The sequence below is a fragment of the Hylobates moloch genome, unplaced genomic scaffold, assembly GCF_009828535.3.
Source record: "Hylobates moloch isolate HMO894 unplaced genomic scaffold, HMol_V3 SCAFFOLD_7, whole genome shotgun sequence".
NCBI lineage: Eukaryota > Metazoa > Chordata > Mammalia > Primates > Hylobatidae > Hylobates > Hylobates moloch.
In genome coordinates, this window is record NW_026652282.1 from 116,611,382 (window position 1) to 116,626,696 (window position 15,315).

A 15,315-nucleotide genomic window follows, 5' to 3' on the forward strand; every position below is an offset into this window, starting at 1 on the left:
TTGACTTTTCCCCTTATAAACGTGTGTACTTTTATCAACTCATCTATACAGTCAATTGGAGGATTGTTATTCATTCTACTTGCTAATGACCACAAAATCCTGAAGAGCATCCTACACACACCTCAAAATTTCTGGATATGCAAATTATAAGTAATTTTAATGCTCAAGACAGTGAAACAAATCAGTAGATTGTCTACTACCACAATTATTCCTACATCATAGGTAATATGCTTCTCAGATGGATAAATTCAAAATACTAATTTTGCTAAGGTAAACATGGATGTTTGGGTGATTTCAATTGGAGAAAGATCATGACTCAGTCTTGAATTTTACTAGGTACCATTTTCACTTGGATATTCACTATCATCCTAAATTCCACTTATCCACGTCTGAACTGGGTGTTTTTCTTCTGAGTGAGGCTGCCTTCCCAATTTTTCTGTTTTTATGAATATTACCACTATTCTCCGAGTTGCCCAGAAGCAAACTTTGAGTTCTCTGAGATTTCTCTGTCTTCTTTATCTCTTAAACCTCTTTGTTATTATACCCTGTCAATTCTTACTTTCCAGTAGATATAGGGATAGGAATCTTCACACTGCCCTCACATCATTCCAAGACTTATTGAGTTATTCGATTAGCTTACAAATAGATACTAAACATCTACCATGTGCCAGGCACTGGGATAGACACTAAAGATACAATGATGGGCAACAAAAGATGAGGACTCTGTCCATGTGGTCTAGCGAGGAAGAGAGACATTAAAAATTGCATGCAAACAAAGGTAAATATCCAACTATGATGCATTACATGAAGAAGAGGTATGAGGTGTCATAAGAGTCTAAAATAGATTGGTGTGAGCTAGTCATGGAAGTCAGGGAAGGTAGGCTTCCCTGAAGAGGTGATGCACGAGCTGAGAACTGAAGGATTGGCAGAAGTTAATCAGATGAGGAAGGTTGGGAAGAACATTCTAAGTAGAGGTTACAGCAAATGCAATGGTCTTGTAGTGGGAAAGAACATGCCAAGTATTAGAGAACTAAAAAGAGGAAGAGTAAAAAAAAACAGAGGGGACTTAGCACAAATTGAGACTGAAGAGACAGAGAGGGACCAAATCATGCATAGCTTTATATGCTTTATTAAGAAAAAATTTTCTTTTTATCCTATGAGGAATAGAAAGCAACTAAAGAGAGCTCAGTGTGTGTGTGTGTGTGTGTGTGTGTGTGTGTCTGTGTGTGTGTGTGTGTTTGTGTGGGGGGGAGGAAGGGGATCAGGTTGGCACTTAAAAATATCATTTTGGTTGTATTATGGAACAGATTAGATGCGGTCCAAGAGTAGTGGCAGACAGTTCGGTTGGGAGGCTACTGCAGTAGTCCAAGTGAAAGATGATGGTGACTGGTTAGGGTGGTAAGTGATGGAGATAGAGATAAGCTGGGGTGAGCCAAGAGATATTTAGGAGCTATGATCAATAGGACAAGATTATGGACTGGCTATGGCAGGTGAGAGAGAGAATGAAGGAGACAGAGGGAGAGAGAGAGAGAGTTGGAGCTTGCATAATTTAATGTATGATAGTGTAGGGCCAGTCACTGAAGGAATACCAGAAGAGGACCCAATTTGGAGAGAAGCTAATGACTTCAAGTTGGAGAATGTTGAGTTTGAGGTGTTAATGAGATATCCAAGAAATGATATCAAGTAAACAATTGGTTATATAAATGTGGAGCTCAAAATAGAGATCTGGTCAAGAGATATAACTGAGATTTGTCTGTGTATAGGTGTAAATTGAAATCATAGGTGTAGAGAAACTATACAGCCAAATGAGAAGAGGTCCTGGGACAAAGCCTTGGTCGGGTAAAATAGGATGAGTCTAAAAATGAGTGGACAGAGAAGTAGGAGAAAACGCACGAGTGTGTTGTGTAATGGAAAGCAATGAAAAGAGTATTTTCAACTCATTACTTCTACTAAATAAGTGTTAATTTGGGAGTTCCAGATTAAAACATTTTCAATCTAGTGTTTAAGTGATCATAGAAGTTTGACCAAGTGAAAGTCAACCGTTTTTTGAGCACTTACTCTGTATAAGAAGCTATGCTAAGTGTTTTATGCACATTAACTCACTTAATCTCATAACGATTTTATAGAATAGGTGTTATTACAATCCTCATATTATAGATGAGGAAACTGAAGCACAGAGAGGTTAAGCAACTAGTCCAAGGTTATGTAATGGATGTGAAAGTGATGGAGCCAGCATTTAAAACTAATCCATTTGCATCTAAGGTTGATTTTTCTTTTTGGAATATTTTAAACTACACAATTCAATTTCTTTAATAGACATAAGACTATTCAAGTTATCTGTTTCTTCTTAACTGAGTTCTTATAGCTGTATCTTTCAAGGAATTGGATCCTTTCCCAAAGCTAATCTTCTTAATCAATGCACTACTGTGGCATGCATCCCTCTTTCAGGAATGTTTATATATTTTATGAAGATACTATGAAATGGATGTCTTCCTACCAGTTACTCAACCAGGGTGTTATGAGTGCCATATAGAGATCTTAGAGAGTAGAAAATTATCGTAAGGAAAATCAAGTGATTTGATTATATCTGTGATACTTTCTTACAAAATGAAAAGAAATTATAGAGCTCTTTCTAATTGTCTCTAATTTCCAAAGCTAAATCCAAAATAACACATTCTTTCTGATTTTTTTAGTTGTTCCTGAAAATATGACAATTCAAGAAAAAATTACAACTGCTTCACAACAGATAGATATGACCACTCCATCCCAAATTACTGGAGTAAAACCACAAAAGACTGCACATTCCTCTACACTGTTGTCTCATAGCATACCTATATTTGCAACTGATTACACAACCATATCATATTCCAATACAACATCTCCACCTCTGGAAACAATGACTGCACAAAAAATCTTAAAGACACCGGTAGATGAGACAGCTACATTTGCAGTAGATGTTTTATCAACTTCATCAGCCATCTCTCTGCCTACCCAGAGTATATCCATAGACAATACTACCAATTCCATGAAAAAAACAAAATCTCCATCTTCAGAAAGCACAAAGACAACAAAAATGGCTGAAGTCATGGCTACTGAAATCTTTCAACCACCTACACCTTCTAATTTCCTATCCACATCCAGATTTACCAAGAATTCAGTTGTATCTACAACTTCAACAATTAAATCTCAGTCGGCTGTTACGAAAACAACATCTTTATTTTCAACTATTGAGTCAACATCTATGTCTAAAACACCTTGTCTCAAACAAAAATCCACAAATACTGGGGCACTCCCTATCTCCACAGCTGGCCAGGAGTTCATTGAATCTACAGCTGCCGAAACTGTACCTTGGTTTACAGTGGAAAAGACTTTACCTGCATCTACTCATGTTGGGACTGCATCAGCATTCCCACCTGAGCCTGTGCTCATCTCCACAGCTGCTCCAGTAGATTCTGTATTTCCTAGAAACCAGACAGCATCTCCATTGGCAACAACTGATATGAAAATAGCATTTACAGTCCATTCATTGACTCTCCCAACTAGGCTTATTGAGATCACACCTGCCCCAAGGACAGCTGAAACAGAATTGACATCTACAAATTTTCAGGATGTCTCTTTACCCAGAGTGGAAGATGTCATGTCTACTTCCATGTCTAAAGAGACCTCCTCTAAGACCCTTTCTTTCTTAACATCCTCTTCATTTACTGGGACTGAGAGTGTACAGACAGTTATAGATGCTGAAGCTACACGTACAGCCTTAACTCCTGAAATCACACTTGCATCTACAGCGGCTGAAACTATGCTTTCCTCCACAATCACAGGACGAGTTTACACCCAGAATACACCTACAGCTGATAGACATGTGCTTACTTTGATTTCCACTAGATCAGCTTCCACATCTAAGGCAACTGAGTCAGGTCCCACATCCACAACTGATGAAGCTGCCCATCTGTTCTCCAGCAATGAGACCATTTGGACTTCCAGGCCAGACCAGACCCTGCTGACATCTATGAACACAACCACCATACTCACATTTGTGCCTAATGAAAATTTTACATCAGCATTTCATGAGAGTACTACTCATACAGAACATTTATCCGCAACTACCAATATCACCCCACTGAAAGCATCTGCAGAGGGCAAAGGTACCACTACCAATGATGCTACTACAGCCAGACATACAACAGCTGTATCCAAATTGACATCACCATGGTTTGCTAATTTCTCCATAGTTTCTGGAACCACATCCATAACCAATATGCCTGAATTTAAACTTACCACTTTACTACTAAAAACAATACCTATGTCTACAAAACCTGCAAATAAACTTCCTTTGACACCAAGGGAGACTGTTGTTCCATCAGTAGATATAATATCTACTCTTGCTTACATTCAACCAAAGTTTTCTACTGAGGAAAGTGCTTCTGAGACCACACAAACAGAAATGAGTGGTGCAATTGTATTTGGAGACACAACGACCCCTGTACCAAGGTCAGCAACAACACAAAGATTAAATGCCACTGTGACAAGAAAAGAAGCAACTTCCCATTATCTTATGGGAAAATCAACTCTAGCAGCAGTGGCTGAGGTTTCTCCATTTTCAACAATGCTGGAAGTGACAGATGAATCAGCACAAATGATGACAGCTTCTGTCACTGTTTCCTCTTTTCCTGATATAGAAAAGCTAAGTACCCCATTGGATAATAAAACTGCAACAACTGAGGTGAGAGAAAGTTGGCTTTTGACAAAATTGGTGAAAACCACACCTAGGAGTTCATACAATGAAATGACAGAAATGTTTAATTTTAACCACACCTATGTAGCACATTGGACTTCAGAGCCATCTGAGGGAATTTCAGCTGGATCTCCCACTTCTGGGAGCACACATATATTCAGTGAACCCCTGGGTGCTTCTACCACAAGGATGTCAGAAACCAGTTTCCCCACTACCCCTACAGACAGGACAGCTACGTCCTTGTCTGGTGGTATCTTACCTCCACAGCCTACAGCTGCTTATTCCTCAGCAACCCCTATGCCTGTTACTCATATGTTCTCATTGCCAGTTAATGGCAGTTCTGTGGTGGCTGAGGAGACTGAGGTTACCATGTCTGAGCCTTCTACACTGGCCAGGGCTTTTTCTACATCTGTGCTCTCAGATGTCCTAAATCTATCGTCAACTACAATGACCACAGCATTGGTACCACCTTTGGATCAGACTGCTTCCACAACCAGTGATATTGTGCCTACCCATGGAGACGTGATTCGTACCACTTCAGAGGCCACAGTAATCTCTGTCAGGAAGACATCCATGGCAGTTCCTTCTCTGACAGAAACACCATTTCCTTCACTGAGACTCTCCACTCCCGTGACAGCTAAGGCTGGGACCACCCTTTTCTCTACCTCAGTTGATACAGTAACCCCATCTACACACACTCTTGTCTGCTCAAAACCTCCCCCTGACAACATTCCTCCTGCATCCTCCACTCATGTGATCTCAACTACGTCTACACCAGAAGCAACTCAACCCATATCTCAAGTAGAAGAGACTTCTACCTATGCTCTCAGCTTCCCATATACTTTCAGTGGTGGTGGAGATGTTGCCAGCTTGGCTACTGGCACCACAGAGACCTCTGTTGTTGATGAGACCACACCCTCACACATCTCTGCCAATAAGTTTACTACCTCGGTAAACAGTCACATTTCTCCGTCTGCCACACATCGTGTACACACACCAGTGTCCATCCAATTGGTGACTAGCACCTCTATCTTATCTTCCGACAAAGACCAGATGACCATATCCCTGGGAAAAACCCCTAGAACTATGGAGGTGACAGAAATGTCCCCATCAAAGAATGCTTTTATTTCATACTCCCAGTGTATTCCATGTTTGGAAATGACAGATACCGGATTTCCTGAGACCACAAAAATTTCCAGTCACCAAACACATTCACCTTCAGAGATTCCACTTGGGATTCCCTCTGATGGAAATTTGGCTTCATCTCCCACTTCTGGAAGCACACAGATTACACCTACCTTGACCTCAAGTAACACAGTAGGTGTTCACATTCCAGAAATGTCTACCAGTCTTGGGAAAGCAGCTCTCCCCTCACAAGCTCTGACAATCACCACTTTTTTGTCTCCTGAAAAGGAAAGCACGAGTGCCCTTCCAGCATATACTCCCAGGACCATGGAAATGGTAGTAAACTCCACCTATGTGACTCACTCTGTCTCATATGGCCAGGATACTTCATTTGTAGATACCACAACTTCCAGCTCGGCAAGAATATCAAATCCTATGGACATCAATACAACTTTTTCACACTTGCATTCACTTAGGACACAACCTGAGGTGACTTCAGTTGCCTCTTTCATTTCTGAAAGCACACAGACTTTCCCTGAGTCCTTGTCTCTTTCCACAGCTGGACTATATAATGACAGTTTTACAGTTCTCTCCGACAGGATCACTACAGCCTTTTCTGTTCCAAATGTACCTACAATGCTTCTTAGAGAATCCTCTATGGCAACGTCCACTCCTATTTACCAGATGTCCTCATTGCCAGTTAATGTAACTGCCTTCACCTCCAAAAAAGTTTCTGACACTCCCCCAGTACTGATAACTAAATCTTCTAAAACAATGCATCCAGGTTGTTTGAAAAGTCCCTGTACAGCCACTTCTGGGCCTATGTCTGAGATGTCCTCAATGCCAGTTAATAACTCTGCTTTCACACCTGCAACAGTCTCTTCTGACACTTCCACAACATTTGGGTTATTCTCTACTTTATTGTCTTCAGTTACCCCCAGGACTACCATGACCATGCAAACATCTATGTTGGATGTCACACCTGTGACATATGCTGGGCCTACTTCAAAAAACAAAATGGTTTCCTCTGCTTTCACTACAGAAATGATAGAGGCACCTTCCAGGATCACACCTACAACCTTTCTCTCTCCAACAGAGCCAACTTTGCCCTTTGTAAAAACCATTCCCACCACTATTATGACTGGGATAGTGACTCCATTTGTAGGCACCACTGCCTTCTCTCTACTCAGTTCTAAGAACACTGGAGCTATTTCCTCCATTCCAAAGACCACATTTTCACCATTTCTATCAGCAATTCAACAGTCATCACAAGAAGATGAGGCTACAACTTTGGGCATATTATCTGGGATTACTAACAGGTCCCTATCTACTGTGAACAGTGGTACAGGGGTAGCTCTCACAAATACTTATTCCAGAATCACTGTTCCTGAAAATATGCTTTCACCTACTCATGCAGATAGTCTCCATACTTCCTTCAATACTCAGGTTTCCCCATCTCTGACTAGCTTTAAGAGTGCTTCTGGATCCACAAAAAATGTTAAAACAACCACCAATTACCTTTCTTCTAATACTAGAAAGATGACTTCCTTGTTAGAAAAGACTTCCTTAACAAACCATGCCACATCTTTGAATACCCCTGTTTCATACCCTTCATGGACCCCATCCAGTGCAACTCCACCCTCTTTGACATCATTTCTTTATTCACCTCATAGTACTGAAGCTGAGATCTCTACTCCAAAGACCTCTCCTCCTCCCACATCCCAAATGGTTGAATTTCCAGTTCTGGGAACAAGAATGACATCTAGTAATACCCAACCTCTGCTTATGACTTCCTGGAACATACCCACAGTTGAAGGTTCTCAGTTTCCAATTTCCACCACTATTCATGTACCTACATCCAATGAGATGGAAACAGAGGCTCTACACCTTGTTCCTGGGCCTTTGTCAACATTCACAGCCTCTCAGACTGGTCTAGTATCTAAAGATGTCATGGCAATGTCATCAATTCGTATGTCAGAAATTCTTCCTAACCATGGGCTTTCTGAGAACCCTTCATTATCAACATCTTTAAGAGCTATCACTACCACATTGGCTGACGTTAAGCACACATTTGAGAAAATGACCACATCTGTAACTCCTGGGACCACACTCCCATCAGTTCTTTCTGGTGCCACTTCAGGATCTGTAATTTCAAAGGCTACTACTTCACCCATTCTGACACGGCTCTTATCTAGTCTCCCTTCTGGCTCCCCTCCGGCAACTGTATCTAATGCCCTTCATGTTATGACTTCCTCTACAGTAGAGGTGTCAAAATCAACATTTCTGACAACTGACATGATGTCAGCGCATCCATTCACTAACTTGACAACACTACCCTCTGCTACTATGAGCACCATACTCACCCAAACCATTCCTACACCTACACTGGGTGGTATCACTACTGGCTTCCCAACTTCTCTCCCTATGTCTATAAATGTCACGGATGACATTGTGTACATTTCCACACACTCTGAGGCATCCTCCAGAACCACAATAACTGCCAACCCCAGGACTGTGCCTCATCCTTCATCCTTCAGCAGAAAGACTATGTCACTTTCTACAACTGACCACACTCTATCTGTTGGTTCCGTGCCTCTGCCTAGCTCTACAATAACATCTTCGTGGAGCAGAATTCCAGCCGCATCATCACCCTCTACTTTAATTATTCCTAAGCCCACACTGGACTCCCTTCTAAATATAATGACTACTACATCCACTGTTCCTGGAGCCTCATTTCCACTCATATCCACTGGGGTGACATATCCTTTTACAGCAACTGTGTCTTCACCAATATCGTCCTTCTTTGAGACAACTTGGCTGGACTCCACACCTTCCTTTCTATTTACGGAAGCATCGACTTCGCCTATTGCCACCAAGTCCACAGGTACTGCTCCATAATGCATGTGGTGTAGCCCCAACAGAATTCATGCACTACGGGTCATGTGTTCTCCAAAGTGGCCCATTGTTGGAAGGCAGAAAAGAATGAAGAAGGGTGCAGGTGTTTCTTATCTCCTTCAGACAATGGGTACAGTGAGTACCTTGTCCAAATACAAAATTCTCTAGCCATCTTTCTTGTCTTTGCTTTACTGAAATATAATGTAAATGTATATTTTCACTCAGCATGACAATTTCTTTTTTTTTTTTTTTTTTTTGAGACGGAGTCTTGCTCTGTCGCCCAGGCTGGAGTGCAGTGGCGCGATCTCGGCTCATTGCAAGCTCCGCCTCCCGGGTTCACGCCATTCTCCTGCCTCAGCCTCTCCGAGTAGCTGAGACTACAGGCGCCCGCCACCACGCCCGGCTAATTTTTTGTATTTTTAGTAGAGACGGGGTTTCACCGTGGTCTCCATCTCCTGACCTCATGATCCGCCCACCTCGGCCTCCCAAAGTGCTGGGATTGCAAGCGTGAGCCACCGCGCCCGGCCGACAATTTCTAAGCCTACTTTCTCCACCTGTTTTATTCTTGACGGTCTGACTCTGATTCTGCCAATGTGCACATGGACTAGGAACCTCACCCCTTCCCAGTAAGAGAATCATGTGGCCTTAGGTCTGAGCATGCTGACCACACACCAGAAAACACCAGAAAAAACACCAGAAGATAACTTATCTTGCCTTTTGGATTCCTTTTATGCAGGTCTCAGCCTTCTCCAATCCCTACCTGCAGCTGGCTAGGAGTGCTTGTCCAAGGCCAGGGAATATTTGGCTTCCATATTGTTCAAATTTTGAATGTTCCTGCAACTTTTAACATTCTACAATAGAAATTTGATAGGATACACAAGAGCAAAAGGGAAAAAAGGAGAGAAAAGCCTAAAGCAGAAAGCAAGGCACAGGAAGAAGAAAACAGTTATTTTCGCAGGGAAAGTGATCTTCTGAGATAATGTTCAGTTTAGCCGTTGAGCGGACTGAAAGTCTGTTGGCCAATGAGAGTGGATAATTGGTGGGATTTGTGGAGTGTCTGTCAACTAGAAATCAAGGAAGTGCCCAAATAATTAAAGCAAAATTGGGATGGTAACATCCTGTTCTGCTTTTTGATATGGAGCCAAAAGTGTTGGTTCTTGACCTTGGAGTTAAATTAAGCTAAGTTCAGGCATGAGACATGATTATTTGGTTTACTTTAAAACAGAGAACACTTTTCACCAAATTTACAGAAGTCAAATTTCTTGAATTAAATGAATAAAATTAACCTCCTTATTTTTAGTTACAGTTTCTTTCTACAATGTTGAAATGAGCTTCTCTGTCTTTGTTGAAGAGCCAAGGATCCCTATTACCAGTGTTATAAATGAATTTACGGAAAATTGGGTAAAATAATCTTTTGCATATTTATGGCATATATAAATATATGTGAATATATACATGTATATATATGACAGAGTATATTAAAACTAGGCTTTACTTTTTTCTACCAATAATAAATTTCACAGCTAAGTAGTTTTGATTTTTTTTTTTTTTTTTTTTTTGCTGCAAATCTGTCTACTCTGTAAGCAACATCATGAGAATGTATGCAATCTCTCTTTCACAGTGCCAATGCTGAAAGCTTTTATGGAACGTTATTATTTTCATTTGTTGAGATCTGTACATTTCCCTTTAGTGACACAAATTCTGAGTCTTTGCCAAATTTTCCTATTTGGGGGAAGTGGGAGAGCAGTGATAACAAAATGTATACTTAAATACAATGGTATTTAAGTATTATTGTTTTCTGCATTTTATCTTTTTCTTTTTCCAACACAATGAATGTTTTACTTATCCTTAATTTTTTTCTTGATATGACTAATACATACTCTCTGTAACAAAATCAGACATTGACATCAAAAACCCAGAAAGTAAATGTCTTCTCTAATACTGCTCTGTGCATTAACTCCTCTTAATAGTTTAAGGTACATTCTTTTAGATTTTTTTCTGTGCATATTATAACATTGATGCATGTGTGTTCTTTTACAAAATAATTGTAATTGTACTAGTTATGCTATTTTTCAACTTGCTCCCCCTCCTCTGCACTTAACCATGTATCTTTGCACATATTTATGCTGGTAAATATAAATCATACACTTTAACAGATGCGTAGGATTTCACTACATGGTTGTAGTATAGCTTTTTTTTTTTTAATCCATTGGTGGACATTTAAGTTGTTTCTATCTTTTTCTCTATTTAGAAACAATGCTGGGCTGGGCACTGTGGCTCATGCCTGTAATCCTAGCACTTTGAGAGGCTGAGGCAAAAGGATTGCGTGAGCCAAGGAATTTGAGACTAGCCTGGGCAACATGGCGAGACCTTGTCTTCTTTAAAAAAAAAAGAAGTTTAAGAAAGAAACAATGCTGAAAACAATTCCCTAGAAATAAATTTTAGGGCACTTAAGTATTTTTATAGGATAAATTCCTGGAATTGGAATCAGTAGATGGAAAGATGTGAACCTTTCACATTTAAGTAGCTGTCACTAAATGGCCTCCCAGATAGGTGACACCAACTTGCACCATCTCCCAACAGCAAATAATCATATCTGTTTCCCTTCTTTCCCTGTCAGCACTTATTTTCAAGTGTCTATGGCTTGGTTATAAATCCTTGAAAGTGGGTGGGTGTATCTACTCAGGCTACCATAACAAGATACCACAGACTGGGTGGCTTAAACAACAGACGTTTATTTTCTCACAGTTCTGGAATCTGGAAGTCTAAGATAAAGGTGCTGGCGGAGTTAGTTTCTGGTGAGGCCTCGCTCCTTGGTTTGCAGATGGCCATCTTCTTAACTGTGTCCTCACATGGTCTTTCCTCTGTGCATACGCATCCCTGGTCTCTCTTTTTCTTCTTATAAGGACACTGGTCCTATTGGAGTAGGGCTCCACTTTTATGATCTTATTTAACCTTACATCCCCAAAGTCCTTATCTCTGAATATAACCACATTGGGGTTAGGGCTTCAACATTTGAGTTTTGGAAAGACACAATTCAGCCCATAACAGTAGGTAAAATGTAAATTGAAAAACTTAATGGAGCAGATGGAAATGTTGAGCCAGCTGAAATAATGAGTGCAGCTTAATGATCACACCATCCCAGGTGATTTTGCTGAGTTAAACTAGAGGAGCAGAATACTAAAACTGAGTTTTTTTTTTTTGTCTTGTACAGTTGAATTCTATATTTCAGAACAGTGAATTTTCTCTTGCTAATCTGGAAACCCAAATTAAAAGCAGGTACGTGAATGACATTTACTGTGGGTCAAAGGGCAATTTGAGGGCATTTTGGGTCTGTTCCTATCTGGAGGGGATGTCCTATGTTTATGTCTGAGATTTAGGGCTGCCACATTTTTAGTTGCATTTTCCTTCCTGAGTAGGTTCTTTTTGGCATGAGGAAAAAAATTGTATTCCTATTGTAGGGTATAAAGCTAATGGGAGAACAAAACGAAAGAAAATCAATAGGGGAAGTCGTGCAGTTAGACTGAGTTACCTCTAATGCCCCTTTCATCTCTAAGATTCTATGAATCTGTGACTTATACAAAAATCATACCTTGAAGTGCTGTGTATGGACAATGCACGAGGATTCATAAGGCCTGTTATTTTGGAATGATTCACTTTCAGAAAAGAAAAATTCCAAAGTGAACTTGAAATGTCTAAAGCAAGAATGTTGACTAATCCAAGATTTGCTTGGGGCACAAATTTCGAAAGGTGATTGCAGTGAAATGGGCAGGCACTGAGTAGTATCATGGAAGCTATGGCAAAGGCAAATGCTCACCTGAGAAGTATTTCCTGTATTCTTTCCCTGCACATATACTAGTCTTCTGTAAAGGGACACCCCGCAGAAGCTCTTTGAAAAATAGGCATGGCTCTGTTAAGCCATGGCAAACTGATTTTTAAAACATAAAATGCTACTGCCTGTCTTCTGTACATTGGGACTTTGGTTTCTCTTACATATCCAAGTATTAATTATTAATCAAGTATTAATTATTAATCAAGTATTAATTCATATAAGTATTAATAGGTTCAAGAAAATTCATATAAATGAATGGAGGTAAATCTATGGTAGGTTATTGTCTTAGTCAGTTTTGAGTTACTATAACAAAAATGCTATAGACTAGGTGGCTTAAGCCACAGAAGTTTATTGCTCACAGTTCCGGAGGCTGGGAAGTCCAAGATCAAGGTGTTGGCAGGTTCAGTGTCTGGTGATGGCCCTCTTCTTGCTGTGTCCTCAAGTGGCAGAAAGCAGAGAGACAGAAATCTCTCCTGTCTCTTCTTATAAGGGTACTGTTTCAAAAAAATTCAAACTGTTTTTTTTCCTCTGTTGTCATACCAACACAACAATCAATATAGAAGACTTCTACTACCAAACGTGTGGGGATTTTCCCCCAACACACCAAGCAGCTGACACCAGCTGGTTGTTCTCTACTTCAGTTCTATTCTGGTGCTATCCTCTCAAAAATAGCTTCAGATCTCACAGGTCCCCAAGACTGCCCCTCACCCCAGACACTAGTCAAAAGTCCAGGCCTCCAGAACTTCTGACTAACTGACTTCAACTTGGGGTTCCCGTGACCCACTCTTTGAGCTTGATTAATTTGCTAGAGCGGCTCACAGAACTCAGGGAAATACTTATGTGTATTGGTTTATTATAAAGGATACTGCAGAAGATACGAATGAAGAGATGTGTAAGGTGAGATAAGGGACAAGGGGAATGGAGCTTCTATGATCTCCCTGGGTGCACCACCCTCCAGGAACCTCCATGTATTCAGCTCTTGGGAAGCTCTCCAAACCCAGTCTTCTTGGGATTTTATGGAAACATCATTATGTCAGCATTCCTTTCCCAAGTCTCATATGAGGCAAGACTCTTTCTGGAGAGGGTCTTAAGACTCACAATCAGAAAGGTGAAGAAAGATTAGAGTTCCGCCTTGGGGCAGGTGAAAGGAGGATGGGAGAAGATCAGAGAGATTCTGTTTGCTGAAGCCAGCTTCTGAGGCCTAGCACACCTAACATTATAACAAAAGACTGTAACAAGGGCTATGGGAGGTATGAGCCAAGGACTGTGGATGAAAACATATGTGTACACACACACACACACACACACACACACACACACACACAGACACACATGTAACACCCCAGGCACCGATCCCATTCATGAGATCTAATTACCCCTCAAAGGCCCCGCCTCTTAATATCATCACATTGGGATTGGACTTCAACATTGAATTTTGGGAGGACACAAACATTCACAACATTTAACCCACTAAAACAAAACTAGAGATGTCTGGGCGTATACAACATTCTTTTTAAAAACTGTGTCTATTATTTTTCCTTATTACAAACGTAATATGTGACCACTGTAAAATCTTAGAGCTTTACAGAAATATATGTATATATATATATAACATGGACTGTAAAAATCTCTGAATACTTGCCTTCCCCCACCCCTCCAAGAACTCCTGTTAACAGCTTATTTTATTGATTTTTCTAGATTTGTTTTCATGCATTTACTAAGAGAATAAGATCCTCCTCTACATACTGTTTGACAACTTTCTTTTCATGCTTTATAATACATCATGTATGCCTTTTCAGGCCAATACATGCAGATATAGCTCATTTGTTTTAATAATTGTGCAGGATTCTTTTATATGGTATGCCATGATGTTTTCCTCCAATTATCTAATGATGGACACTTGAGTAATTTCCACTTGTATGTCTATTTTTCTGCACTTTTGCTGGTACCATTATGGAATAGATTCCTGGATGCAAGGTTAATAAGTCAAAGGCTTGCCACCATTTTGGTATGCATATAATAAGCAAGCCCATTGGAAGCGTTCCTCTGGAGCCTCAGCATTATTTGAATTCCAGGCTGGGAGAAGTCTACTGTTCTGCCTCAGTGTTGCCTTTCTCCTGATCTTGTGCCCTGTGTACTTGGTACTATATTTCATTTTCCCATAATTTTGTAATGCTTTTGATACAGGGACATTTCAGAGGAAGAGATGGTCATGGATCGAGCTATTGTAAGTAATTTTTCAAAATGAATCTACTTGTGACCTATCCTATGCCTGATTAGATGTAAGTCAATAGCTCTTCCACCCAAGTGTATATTATCAGGCGAAGCTCTGTTGTGATAATTGGGGGTCAAATTACATTACTTCCTTTGGGATTAGCACAAAAAGCCATCAATAAAACCATCCCCTTCTTTTTTGAACTATCCCTGTGGCAGCTTTTTGAGGCACATTTTCTGGTCTACAGGGATTGTAAATGGTAAGTGAATTTCTTGGTTATAGATGTCTTGCAAAAAAAAACCTAGCTCTTCCAAGAGTGACACAATTGTTTGCAAGACTGTCATTCACACAATAAATCCACCCTCTATATGTCCAGATTTGAAGCCAGAGTGTGATAAAACTATCTCCCATCATCCTCGCCCCAATTCTCAGTTCTTGTTCCATTGCCTCAAAGCTTTACAACAGCACACTCTAAAATGAGTAGCAAGCACATAGCTTTCCAGGTATTTAAGT

General features: G+C 40.3%; 1 protein-coding gene across 1 annotated transcript in view; it reads left to right on the forward strand.

Moving 5' to 3' along the window:
• Positions 1 to 15,315, forward strand: part of ADGRG4 (adhesion G protein-coupled receptor G4) — a 113,757-nt gene that overhangs the window by 38,554 nt on the left and 59,888 nt on the right. The window contains exons 6-9 of the mRNA XM_032756451.1: positions 2,694 to 8,744; positions 10,062 to 10,156; positions 11,970 to 12,034; positions 14,775 to 14,814. Of these exons, the coding sequence (XP_032612342.1) occupies positions 2,694 to 8,744; positions 10,062 to 10,156; positions 11,970 to 12,034; positions 14,775 to 14,814 (6,251 nt within the window). The remainder of the gene's footprint in view (positions 1 to 2,693; positions 8,745 to 10,061; positions 10,157 to 11,969; positions 12,035 to 14,774; positions 14,815 to 15,315) is intronic.